This window comes from Taudactylus pleione, unplaced genomic scaffold, assembly GCF_031769625.1.
Source record: "Taudactylus pleione unplaced genomic scaffold, aTauple2 ptg001392l, whole genome shotgun sequence".
In the NCBI taxonomy this organism is placed as follows: Eukaryota; Metazoa; Chordata; class Amphibia; order Anura; family Myobatrachidae; genus Taudactylus; species Taudactylus pleione.
This window is the reverse complement of record NW_028285792.1, coordinates 506177-519431: the sequence shown is the minus strand read 5'-3', so window position 1 is coordinate 519431 and position 13255 is coordinate 506177. Positions and strand designations below refer to the sequence as shown.

Here is a 13255-nt window from a genome sequence, read left to right as displayed (position 1 = left end):
CTAGAGGTGGTCCCTGTGCAGGAGGCGCGGCTCAGTACCCGTCCCTAGAGGTGGTTCCTGTGCAGGAGGCGCGGATCTGTACACGTCCCTAGAGGTGGTTCCTGTGCAGGAGGCGCGGAGCAGTACATATCCCTAGAGGTGGTCCCTGTGCAGGAGGCGCGGCTCAGTACAAGTCCCTAGAGGTGGTCCCTGTGCAGGAGGCGTGGCTCAGTACACGTTCCTAGAGGTGGTTACGGTGCAGGAGGCGTGGCTCAGTACAAGTCCCTAGAGGTGGTTCCTGTACAGTAGGTGCGGCTCCGTAGAAGTTCCTAGAGGTGGTTCCTGTGCAGGAGGTGTGGCTCAGTACAAATTCCTAGAGGTGGTACCTGTGCAGGAGATGCGGATCAGTACAAGTCCCTAGAGGTGGTCCCTGTGCAGGTGGCGCGGCTCTGTACAAGTCCCTAGATGTGGTTCCTGTGCAGGAGGCGTGGCTCAGTACAAGTCCCTAGAGGTGGTCACTGTGCAGGAGGCGTGGCTCAGTACATTTCCCTCGAGATGGTTCCTGTGCAGGAGGCGCGGATCAGTAAACGTCCCTAGAGGTGGTTCCTGTGCAGGAGGCGCGGATCAGTACATGTCCCTAGAGGTGGTTCCTGTGCAGGAGGCACGGCTCAGTACAAGTCCCTAGAGGTGGTCCCTGTGCAGCAGGCGTGGCTCAGTACAAGTCCCTAGAGGTGGTCCCTGTGCAGGAGGCGTGGCTCAGTACACGTCCCTAGAGGTGGTTCCTGTGCAGGAGGTGTGGCTCAGTACAAGTCCGTAGAGGTGGTTCCTGTGCAGGAGGTGTGGCTCAGTACATGTCCCTAGAGGTGGTCCCTGTGCAGGAGGTGTGGCTCAGTACAAGTCCCTAGAGGTGGTCCCTGTGCAGGAGGCGTGGCTCAGTACAAGTCCCTAGAGGTGGTTCCTGTGCAGGAGGCGCGGCTCAGTACAAGTCCCTAGAGGTGGTTCCTGTGCAGAAGGCGCGGCTCAGTACAAGTCCCTAGAGGTGGTCCCTGTGCAGGAGGCGTGGCTCAGTACACGTCCCTAGCGGTGGTTCCTGTGCAGGAGGCGCGGCTCACTATAAGTCCCTAGAGGTGGTTCCTGTACAGGATGCGGGGCTCCGTACATGTCCCTAGAGGTGGTTCCTGTGCAGGTGGCGCGGCTCAGTACATGTCCCTAGAGGTGGTTCCTGTGCAGGAGGCGTGGCTCAGTACAAGTCCCTAGAGGTGGTTCCTGTGCAATAGGCGTGGCTCAGTACAAGTCCCTAGAGGTGGTCCCTGTGCAGGAGGCGTGGCTCAGTACACGTCCCTAGAGGTGGTCCCTGTGCAGGAGACGTGGCTCAGTACAAGTCCCTAGAGGTGGTTCCTGTGCAGGAGGCGCGGATCAGTACACGTCCCTAGAGGTGGTTCCTGTGCAGGAGGCGCGGATCAGTACATGTCCCTAGAGGTGGTCCCTGTGCAGGAGGCTCGGCTCAGTACAAGTCCCTAGAGGTGGTCCCTGTGCAGGAGGCGTGGCTCAGTACACGTTCCTAGAGGTGGTTCCGGTGCAGGAGGCGCGGATCAGTACATGTCCCTAGAGGTGGTTCCTGTGCAGGAGGTGCGGCTCAGTACAAGTTCCTTGAGGTGGTTCCTGTGCAGGAGGCGCGGATCAGTACAAGTCCCTAGAGGTGGTCCCTGTGCAGGAAGCGCAGCTCAGTACAAGTCCCTAGAGGTGGTTCCTGTGCAGGAGGCGTGGCTCAGTACAAGTCCCTAGAGGTGGTTCCTGTGCAGGAGGCGTGGCTCAGTACAAGTCCCTAGAGGTGGTTCCTGTGCAGGAGGCGTGGCTCAGTATACGTCCCTAGAGGTGGTCCCTGTGCTGGAGGTACGGTTCAGTACAAGTCCCTAGAGGTGGTCCCTGTGCAGGAGGCGTGGCTCAGTACACGTCCCTAGAGGTGGTCCCTGTGCAGGAGGCGTGGCTCAGTACACGTCCCTAGAGGTGGTCCCTGTGCAGGAGGCGTGGCTCTGTACACGTCCCTAGAGGTGGTTCCTGTGCAGGAGGTGTGGCTCAGTACATGACCCTAGAAGTGGTTCCTGTGCAGGAGGTGCGGTTCAGTACAAGTCCCTAGAGGTGGTTCCTGTGCAGGAGGCGTGGCTCAGTACAAGTCCCTAGAGGTGGTTCCTGTGCAGGAGGTGCGGCTCAGTACAAGTCCCTAGAGGTGATCCCTGTGCAGGAGGCGTGTCTCAGTACAAGTCCCTAGAGGTGGTTCCTGTGCAGGAGGTGCGGCTCAGTACAAGTCCCTAGAGGTGGTTCCTGTGCAGGAGGCGCGGCTCAGTACAAGTCCCTAGAGGTGGTTCCTGTGCAGGAGGCGCGGCTCAGTACAAGTCCCTAGAGGTGTTGATCCCTGTGCAGGAGGTGCGGCTCAGTACAAGTCCCTAGAGGTGGTTCCTGTGCAGGAGGTGCGGCTCAGTACAAGTCCCTAGAGGTGGTTCCTGTGCAGGATGTGTGGCTCAGTACAAGTCCCTAGAGGTGGTTCCTGTGTAGGAGGCGTGGCTCAGTACTAGTCCCTAGAGGTGGTCCCTGTGCAGGAGGCGTGGCTCAGTACAAGTCCGTAGGGGTGGTCCCTGTGCAGGAGGCGTGGCTCAGTACAAGTCCCTAGAGGTGGTTCCTGTGCAGGAGGCGTGGCTCAGTACAAGTCCCTAGAGGTGGTCCCTGTGCAGGAGGTGCGGCTCAGTACAAGTCCCTAGAGGTGGTCCCTGTGCAGGAGGCGTGGCTCAGTACAAGTCCCTAGAGGTGGTTCCTGTGCAGGAGGCGTGGCTCAGTACAAGTCCCTAGAGGTGGTTCCTGTGCAGGAGGCGTGGCTAGGTACAAGTCCCTAGAGGTGGTCCCTGTGCAGGAGGCGTGGCTAGGTACAAGTCCCTAGAGGTGGTCCCTGTGCAGGAGGCGTGGCTCAGTACAAGTCCCTAGAGGTGGTCCCTGTGCAGGAGGCGCGGCTCAGTACATGTCCCTAGAGGTGGTTCCTGTGCAGGAGGCGTGGCTCAGTACAAGTCCCTAGAGGTGGTTCCTGTGCAGGAGGCGTGGCTCAGTACAAGTCCCTAGAGGTGGTCCCTGTGCAGTAGGTGCGGCTCAGTACAAGTCCCTAGAGGTGGTCCCTGTGCAGGAGGCGTGGCTCAGTACAAGTCCCTAGAGGTGGTTTCTGTGCAGGAGGCTTGGCTCAGTACAAGTCCCTAGAGGTGGTCCCTGTGCAGGAGGCGCGGCTCAGTACAAGTCCCTAGAGGTGGTCCCTGTGCAGGAGGCATGGCTCAGTACAAGTCCCTAGAGGTGGTTCCTGTGCAGGAGGCGTGGCTCAGTACAAGTCCCTAGAGGTGGTCCCTGTGCAGGAGGCATGGCTCAGTACAAGTCCCTAGGGGTGGTTCCTGTGCAGGAGGCGTGGCTAGGTACAAGTCCCTAGAGGTGGTCCCTGTGCAGGAGGCGTGGCTCAGTACAAGTCCCTAGAGGTGGTCCCTGTGCAGGAGGCGTGGCTCAGTATATGGGAGCTGATATCACCAGAGTGCAGCCCAGTGAGGGAGGGAGCCGGCTGCCTGGGGAGAGACAGATCACCGACCTCCACCCCAGTAGAGCCGGGTACTGCAGCTAAGTCTGTGTATGATAGCAGGAAGCTGATTGGTTGCTATGATTAGTGTCTCCCCCTGTTCTCTTTAGCGAGTCTGATCCGTTTCTCTCATGGCTCTTGTGTCGCTGACAGGAACCGCCGTCGCCACCAGAGAGGGGGCCCTGAGGGACAAGCTCTTCGAGGACTACAATGTCCATGTCCGACCCACCAGGACCCCGCAGGAGAAGGTGACTGTACAGGTGGGGATGATCCTGTCGCAGCTCGTTAGCCTGGTAAGAATAAGCGCTCACTATAAAGGCCAGCGCTACCAAATCCATACCGGGGATAAAGTGTGAGATACCCTGAATTCAACTGAAATGAAACATATATATATACTGTATATAACAATTGCACAATAAGCACAGCTGCCCCCATCTCTGTACATGGACCCCCAACTAAAAGAAGTGTCAGCTCACCAGACGATATGAGGAGTTACGTAGTCTCAGTATAACATTGCTGTACAGAAGCTGCAGCGTTGTCGCGGTTCTAGCGGCTGCCGGTACAGGGAACGCGGCTGTTGGGATTTCCAGCCCAAGAACTGGAGAATAACTTCATAGTTATATAACAAGGGGACATCCGGGGAGTGGGAGGAAGACTGAGGGGGCACATAATTAGAAGGAAATGTAGGTATTAAGAATTCTGATGATCAAACATTTACAATCTGCTCCAACAATTAACAGGGATTTTTAAGTAAGGTTCTTGGTACATGTTTCGCCAAAGATATTTGCCCACCTACCCACTCATGGTGATCCTCCATAAGGTGGGTCCCTAACATCCCTAATACTGACACATTATATGAAGGTATATAGGTGGCAGAGGACCTGAATCAGAGCCGGACGCTATTTGCAGACGCTCGTTCTTAAAAAGGGGCAGGATATTTAAATTGAGCGCTCGCTCTTTGCGGTCTGTTGACGCCTCTATGTCTGAGCGAGCGTCCGAAAAATGCGCTCGCTATTTTCTAAAGACGCCCCTTTGCCGTTCGCATCATACGTCATCTCCGCTATTTATTAGATTAATCGGGAACATCAAAAGGCGTCTGAACTGCTTGCAGTGCTTGTGGTAGGATTTACTTCCGCTAAAAACCGCCGCTTTGACTGTTTGGCACGCCTGCGTTCTGATCTCCACTCCCCGTTTTCAAGCACCTTCCCCTGTTACCACCCACAAACGCCTCATCCTGTCACTCAAATTAGCAGCCCCTCGCTGTATTACGAGCGCACGTTTTGTGACCGCAATGACTGGTTGGCACATGCGCATTACGACCCATACGCATGCGCAGTTGTGCGAACATCGCTCGGAGCGAACGAGCGGCCGCTTGCGAGCGGCTCTGAATCAGTCTCCAGCAGTTGTGTGTCCATTATAATAACCTAATTCTCTCTCTCACCATTATTGGCCAATGATTATTGTTCCAGCTCACTCGCAAGATTACCCCATATATCCATATACTGTATAATCTGAGAGGCCAGGGGTGACTCTGAGTATACAGTAATAGTATATAGAATTACAGATACAGGATGTCTATGACGTAGGCGGTGGGGTCGGGGTGCATGTTATAGTCAGGGATGGGGGGGTGACTCTGAGTATACAGTAATAGTATATAGAATAACAGATACAGGATGTCTATGACGTAGGCGGTGGGGCCGGGGTGCATGTTATAGTCAGGGATGGGGGTGACTCTGAGTATACAGTAATAGTATATAGAATTACAGATACAGGATGTCTATGACGTAGGCGGTGGGGCCGGGATTCATGTTATAGTCAGGGATGGGGGGTGACTCTGAGTATACAGTAATAGTATATAGAATTACAGATACAGGATGTCTATGACGTAGGCGGTGGGGCCGGAGTGCATGTTGTAGTCAGGGATGGGAGGTGACTCTGAGTATACAGTAATAGTATATAGAATTACAGATACAGGATGTCTATGACGTAGGCGGTGGGGTCGGGGTGCATGTTATAGTCAGGGATGGGAGGTGACTCTGAGTATACAGTAATAGTATATAGAATTACAGATACAGGATGTCTATGACATAGGCGGTGGGGCCGGGGTGCATGTTATAATAAGGGATGGGGGTGACTCTGAGTATACAGTAATAGTATATAGAATTACAGATACAGGATGTCTATGACGTAGGCGGTGGGGCAGGGGTGCATGTTATAGTCAGGGATGGGAGGTGACTCTGAGTATACAGTAATAGTATATAGAATTACAGATACAGGATATCTATGACGTAGGCGGTGGGGTCGGGGTGCATGTTATAGTCAGGGATGGGGGGGTGACTCTGAGTATACAGTAATAGTATATAGAATTACAGATACAGGATGTCTATGACGTAGGCGGTGGGGCCGGGGTGCATGTTATAGTCAGGGATGGGAGGTGACTCTGAGTATACAGTAATAGTATATAGAATTACAGATACAGGATGCTTATGACGTAGGCGGTGGGGTCGGGGTGCATGTTATAGTCAGGGATGGGAGGTGACTCTGAGTATACAGTAATAGTATATAGAATTACAGATACAGGATGTCTATGACATAGGCGGTGGGGCCGGGGTGCATGTTATAGTCAGGGATGGGAGGTGACTCTGAGTATACAGTAATAGTATATAGAATTACAGATACAGGATGTCTATGACGTAGGCGGTGGGGCATCGATTCATGTTATAGTCAGGGATGGGGGGTGACTCTGAGTATACAGTAATAGTATATAGAATTACAGATACAGGATGTCTATGACGTAGGCGGTGGGGTCGGGGTGCATGTTATAGTCAGGGATGGGGGGGTGACTCTGAGTATACAGTAATAGTATATAGAAATACAGATACAGGATGTCTATGATGTAGGCGGTGGGGCCGGGGTGCATGCTGTAGTCAGGGATGGGAGGTGACTCTGAGTATACAGTAATAGTATATAGAATTACAGATACAGGATGCTTATGACGTAGACGGTGGGGTCGGGGTGCATGTTATAGTCAGGGATGGGAGGTGACTCTGAGTATACAGTAATAGTATATAGAATTACAGATACAGGATGTCTATGACATAGGCGGTGGGGCTGGGATGCATGTTATAGTCAGGGATGGGAGGTGACTCTGAGTATACAGTAATAGTATATAGAATTACAGATACAGGATGTCTATGACGTAGGCGGTGGGGCCGGGATTCATGTTATAGTCAGGGATGGGGGGTGATTCTGAGTATACAGTAATAGTATATAGAATTACAGATACAGGATGTCTATGACGTAGGCGTTGGGGCCAGGCTGCATGTTATAGTCAGGGATAGGAGGTGACTCTGAGTATACAGTAATAGCATATAGAATTACAGATACAGGACGTCTATGACGTAGGCGGTGGGGCCGGGATGCATGTTATAGTCAGGGATGGGGGTGACTCTGAGTATACAGTAATAGTATATAGAATTATAGATACAGGATGTCTATGACGTAGGAGGTGGGGCCGGGGTGCATGTTATAGTCAGGGATGGGGGTGACTCTGAGTATACAGTAATAGTATATAGAATTACAGATACAGGATGTCTATGACGTAGGCGGTGGGGCCGGGGTACATGTTATAGTCAGGGATGGGGGGTGACTCTGAGTATACAGTAAGAGTATATAGAATTACAGATACAGGATGTCTATGATGAAGGCGGTGGGGCCGGGGTGCATGTTATAGTCAGGGATGGGAGGTGACTCTGAGTATACAGTATTAGTATATAGAATTACAGATACAGGATGTATATGACGTAGGCGGTGGGGCCGGGATGCATGTTATAGTCAGGGATGGGGGGTGACTCTGAGTATACAGTAATAGTATATAGAATTACAGATACACGATGTCTATGATGTAGGCGGTGGGGCCGGGGTGCATGTTATAGTCAGGGATGGGGGGGTGACTCTGAGTATACAGTAATAGTATATAGAAATTAGGGGTGAGCGGGTTCGGATTTCTGAAATCCGAACCCCCCCGAGCCCCCCCGATCCGAGTCCGATCCGAGTCAGGCTCGACTTTTCCCGCCTGACTCGGATCTGAAATCGAGGCAAAACGTCATCATCCCGCCTTCCGAGTCTCGCGGGTTTTGGATCCTATATAAGGTACCCGCGTCGGCGCCATTTTCCCACTCGGCTGTGGACAGTGAAGAGGGAGGGTGGGAGTTAGTGCTGTGTAGTGTAGTGTAGTGTAGTGCTGCTGTTGTCCACTACTTCAAAGTCCATAGGGGCTGGCTGTGTTGTGCTGTGCTGCTGTTGTTAATAGGGGCTGTGTCCACTACTTCAAAGTCCATAGGGGCTGGCTGGACTGTGTTGTGCAGTCAGTTCCAAAGTCCTGTGCAGTGTCCCAGTCCTAAAGGGGTGCTGTAGTGTTGTCCAGGGGGTGCTCTGTCCATCAGGGGTGCTCCCCCCAAGTGCTAAAAAAATAATATATTTTCTGTGTTTGTGAATTGTGTGCGCAGTAGCCGCACGTGCATCAACAAAGTAGTGCCAAGCGTGCGCCTGTGTCATAAGTAAAGGGCCGGCTGGCTTGACCGTTAAGGGTGCTGTAACCCCCGAAAGTACACTCCAGTCCAAACCAAAAAAAAAATTATTTTCTGTGTTTGTGAATTGTGTGCGCAGTAGCCGCACGTGCATCAACAAAGTAGTGCCAAGCGTGCGCCTGTGTCATAAGTAAAGGGCCGGCTGGCTTGACCGTTAAGGGTGCTGTAACCCCCGAAAGTACACTCCAGTCCAAACCTAAAAAAAAATTATTTTCTGTGTTTGTGAATTGTGTGCGCAGTAGCCGCACGTGCATCAACAAAGTAGTGCCAAGCGTGCGCCTGTGTCATAAGTAAAGGGCCGGCTGGCTTGACCGTTAAAGGGTGCTGTAACCCCCGAAAGTACACTCCAGTCCAAACCAAAAAAAAATTATTTTCTGTGTTTGTGAATTGTGTGCGCAGTAGCCGCACGTGCATCAACAAAGTAGTGCCAAGCGTGCGCCTGTGTCATAAGTAAAGGGCCGGCTGGCTTGACCGTTAAGGGTGCTGTAACCCCCGAAAGTACACTCCAGTCCAAACCTAAAAAAAAATTATTTTCTGTGTTTGTGAATTGTGTGCGCAGTAGCCGCACGTGCATCAACAAAGTAGTGCCAAGCGTGCGCCTGTGTCATAAGTAAAGGGCCGGCTGGCTTGACCGTTAAAGGGTGCTGTAACCCCCAAAGTACACTCCAGTCCAAACCAAAAAAAAATTATTTTCTGTGTTTGTGAATTGTGTGCGCAGTAGCCGCACGTGCATCAACAAAGTAGTGCCAAGAGTGCGCCTGTGTCATAAGTAAAGGGCCGGCTGGCTTGACCGTTAAAGGGTGCTGTAACCCACAAAGTACACTCCAGTCCGAACCAAAAAAAAATTTATTTTCTGTGTTTAGCCGCACGTATATATCAAATCGATATAACATAAATGGAGGACCAAACTTTCTCCGATAAAAATAAAATAGAGAAAGATCAAGAACCACTTCCTCCTAGTGCTGAAGCTGCTGCCACTAGTCATGACATAGACGATAACATGCCATCAACGTCGTCTGCCAAGGCCGATGCCCAATGTCATAGTAGAGGGCACATACAATCCCAAATGGCAAAGTTCAGGAAAATGACCTTGAAAAAGACATTTAAATCAGCTGAAGAGAAACGTAAACTTGCCAATATGCCATTTACGACACGGAGTGGCAAGGAACGGCTAAGGTCGATCCCTAGTATGTTCATGACTAGTGGTTCAGCTTCACATGACGATGGAAGCACTCCTCCCACTAAAAAAATCAAAAGAGTTAAGCTGGCAAAAGCACAGCGAAGAACTGTGCTTTCTAAGAAGATATCACAAATCCCCAAAGAGAGTCCAAGTGTGGTGGTGGTTGCGATGCCTGACCTTCCCAGCACTGGACGGGAAGAGGTGGCTCTTTCCACCATTTGCACGCCCCCTGCAAGTGCTGAAAGGAGCACCCACAGTCCACTTGCTGATATGCAAATTGAAGATGTCACTGTTGAAGTACAACAGGATGAGGATACTGGTGTAGCTGGCGCTGAGGAGGAAGTTGGCGAGGAGGATTCTGATGGTGATGTGGTTTGTTTAAATCAGGCTCCGGGGGAGACAGTTGTTGTCCGTGGGATGAAAAAGCCCATCACGGTCATGCCTGGGCAGAAGACCAAACATTCCACCTCTTTGGTCTGGCAATATTTCTATCCAAATCCGGACAACAACTGTCTTGCCATATGTACCATATGTAAAGGTGAAATAAGTAGGGGTAGGGACGTCAACCACCTAGGAACATCCTCCCTTATACGGCACCTGCAGCGCGTTCATAAAAAGTTACTGTCAAGTTCAGAAACTTTGGCTCAGACCGTAAGCAGTCCAGGGACACCTAAATCCCGTTGTCCTGTTGTATCCAAGCGCCTGCAAACCACACCGTCAACTCCCTCCTCGTCAATTTCCTCCTTAGTCAGGATCGGAAGTAGTCCTGCAGGCCATATCACTGGCATGACTGACTCTCCTATCCGGGATTCCTCCGGAGGATCCTGCATTGCTACGCCTACTGCTGCCGCTGCTGCTGTTGCTGCTGCTGCTGGGAGTCGTTCATCATCCCAGAGAGGAAGTAGGAACACCACTACTTTTACTAAACAATTGACCCTCCAACAGTCCTTAGCGAGGAGGATGAAGTACGACAGCAGTCATCCTGAAGCAAAACGTATAACTGAGGCCTTGACTGCTATGTTGGTGTTAGACGTGCGTCCGGTATCCGCCATTAGTGCAGTGGGATTTAGACAATTGATGGAGGTAGTGTGTCCCCGGTTCCAAATCCCGTCTAGATTCCACTTCACTAGGCAGGCGATACCGAGACTGTACAGAAACGTCAGAAAAAGTGTCCTCAGTGTCCTGAAAAATGCCGTTGTACACAATGTCCACTTAACCACGGACATGTGGACAAGTGGAACAGGGCAGACTAAGGACTATATGACTGTGACAGCCCACTGGGTAGATGTATCACCTTACGCAGCAACAGCAGCAGCGTCACCAGTAGCAGCATCTCAGAAACGCCAGCTCGTTACAAGGCAGGCTACGCTGTGTATCACCGGTTTCAGTAAGAGGCACACCGCCGACAACCTCTTAGAGAAACTGAGGGAAATCATCGCCCAGTGGCTTACCCCACTTAGACTCTCCTGGGGATTTGTGATATCTGACAACGCCACCAATATTGTGCGGGCATTACATCTGGGCAAATTCCAGCACGTCCCATGTTTTGCTCACACAATAAACTTGGTGGTGCAGAATTTTCTGAAAAGCGACAGGGGCGTGCAGGAGACGCTTTGGGTGGCCCGAAAAATTTCTGGCCACTTTCGCCATTCAGCGACTGCGTGCCGAAGACTGGAGCGCCAGCAAACACTCTTGAACCTGCCCCGCCATCACCTGAAGCAAGAGGTTGTGACGCGGTGGAACTCAACCCTCTATATGCTTCAGAGGATGGAGGAGCAGCAAAAGGCCATACAAGCCTATACATCCACCTATGACATAGGCAAAGGAGGGGGTATGCACCTGACTCAAGTGCAGTGGAGAATGATTTCCGTGTTGTGCAAGGTTCTTCAGCCCTTCGAACTTGCCACACGTGAAGTCAGTTCAGACACTGCCAGCTTGAGTCAGGTCATTCCCCTCATCAGGCTTTTGCAGAAGCAGCTGGAGAAAGTGAAGGAGGAGCTAAGACGGAGCGATTCCGCTCGGCATGTGGGACTTGTGGATGAAGCCCTTCATTCGCTTTGCCAGGATTCCAGGGTGGTCAATCTGTTGAAATCAGACCACTACATTTTGGCCACCGTGCTCGATCCTAGGTTTAAAGCCTATGTGGTGTCTCTCTTTCCGGCCGACACAAGCCTGCAGAGGTGCAAAGACCTGCTGGTGAACACACTGTCAGCTGAAGCGGAACGTGACACGTCAACGGCTCCTTCTTCATTTTCTCCCGCAACTGGGGCTGCCAGGAAAAAACTTAGGTATCCTAAGCAACCCGCTGGCGGTGATGCAGGGCAGGCAGGACCAAGTTTGGACATCTGGTCCGGACTGAAGGACCTGGCAACAATTTCTGACATGTCTACTGTCACTGCATATGATACTGTCACCATTGACAGAATGGTGGAGGATTACATCGGTGACAGCATCCAAGTAGGCATGTCAGACAGTCCATACCTGTACTGGCAGGAAAAAGAGGCAATTTGGAGGCCCCTGTACAAACTGGCTCTATTTTACCTGAGTTGCCCCCCCTCCAGTGTGTACTCCGAAAGAGTGTTTAGTGCAGCCGGGAACCTTGTCAGCGAAAGGCGTAGGAGGTTGCTTCCACAGAATGTGGAGAAGATGATGTTCATCAAAATGAATTATCAGCTCTTCCAGGGAGACCAGCCTCCAGAAGGTACAGAGGGACCTGTGGTGGTGGATTCAAGTGGGGACGAGTTAATACTTTGTGAGGATGAGGATGTACACACTGAAGAGGGTGAGGAATCGGTGGATGAGGAGGATGAGGATGACATCTTGCCTCCGTAGAGCCAGTTTGTGCAGGGACACATTAATTGCCAGCTTGTTTTGTGGGGGCCCAAACGAACCAATCATTTCAGCCACAGTTGTGTGGCAGACCCTGGCGCTGAAATGATTGATTTGTTAAAGTGTGCATGTCCTGTTTATACAACATAAGGGTGGGTGGGAGGGCCCAAGGACAATTCCATCTTGCACCTCTTTTTTTCTTTGCATTATGTACAGTTTGGGGCCTAGTTTTTCTAACTGCCATCCTGCCTGCCACTGCAGTGTCACTCCTAGATGGGTCACGTGTTTGTGCCGCCCACTCGTGTCGCTTAGCATAGTCATCCAGCTACCTCGGTGCAACCTTTTGGACATAAAAACACTATTGTGAGGTGTGAGGTGTTCAGAATAGACTGGAAATGAGTGGAAATTAAGGTTATTGAGGTTAATAATAGCATAGGAGCAGAAAAACCTACACATTCTGTGATTTTAGCTGTTTTTATGCTTTTTTTCAAAAAAATACAGATCCAAAACACAAAACCCAGAACCCAAAACACGGAAGGGTGGTTTTGGCAAAACCAATCCAGATCCAAAACACGAAGAAAGATCCAGATCCAAAACCAAAACACAAAACACGAAAAGTGGCCGATGCACACCCCTAATAGAAATACAGATACAGGATGTCTATGATGTAGGCGGTGGGGCCGGGGTGCATGCTGTAGTCAGGGATGGGAGGTGACTCTGAGTATACAGTAATAGTATATAGAATTACAGATACAGGATGCTTATGACGTAGACGGTGGGGTCGGGGTGCATGTTATAGTCAGGGATGGGAGGTGACTCTGAGTATACAGTAATAGTATATAGAATTACAGATACAGGATGTCTATGACATAGGCGGTGGGGCTGGGATGCATGTTATAGTCAGGGATGGGAGGTGACTCTGAGTATACAGTAATAGTATATAGAATTACAGATACAGGATGTCTATGACGTAGGCGGTGGGGCCGGGATTCATGTTATAGTCAGGGATGGGGGGTGATTCTGAGTATACAGTAATAGTATATAGAATTACAGATACAGGATGTCTATGACGTAGGC

At 51.2% G+C, this 13255-nt stretch overlaps 1 protein-coding gene across 1 annotated transcript in view; it reads left to right on the top strand.

The window, feature by feature from the left end:
* Positions 1 to 13255, top strand: part of CHRNB1 (cholinergic receptor nicotinic beta 1 subunit) — a 106630-nt gene that overhangs the window by 47482 nt on the left and 45893 nt on the right. The window contains exon 2 of the mRNA XM_088463520.1: positions 3734 to 3873. Coding sequence (XP_088319646.1) covers positions 3734 to 3873 — 140 coding nt within the window. The remainder of the gene's footprint in view (positions 1 to 3733; positions 3874 to 13255) is intronic.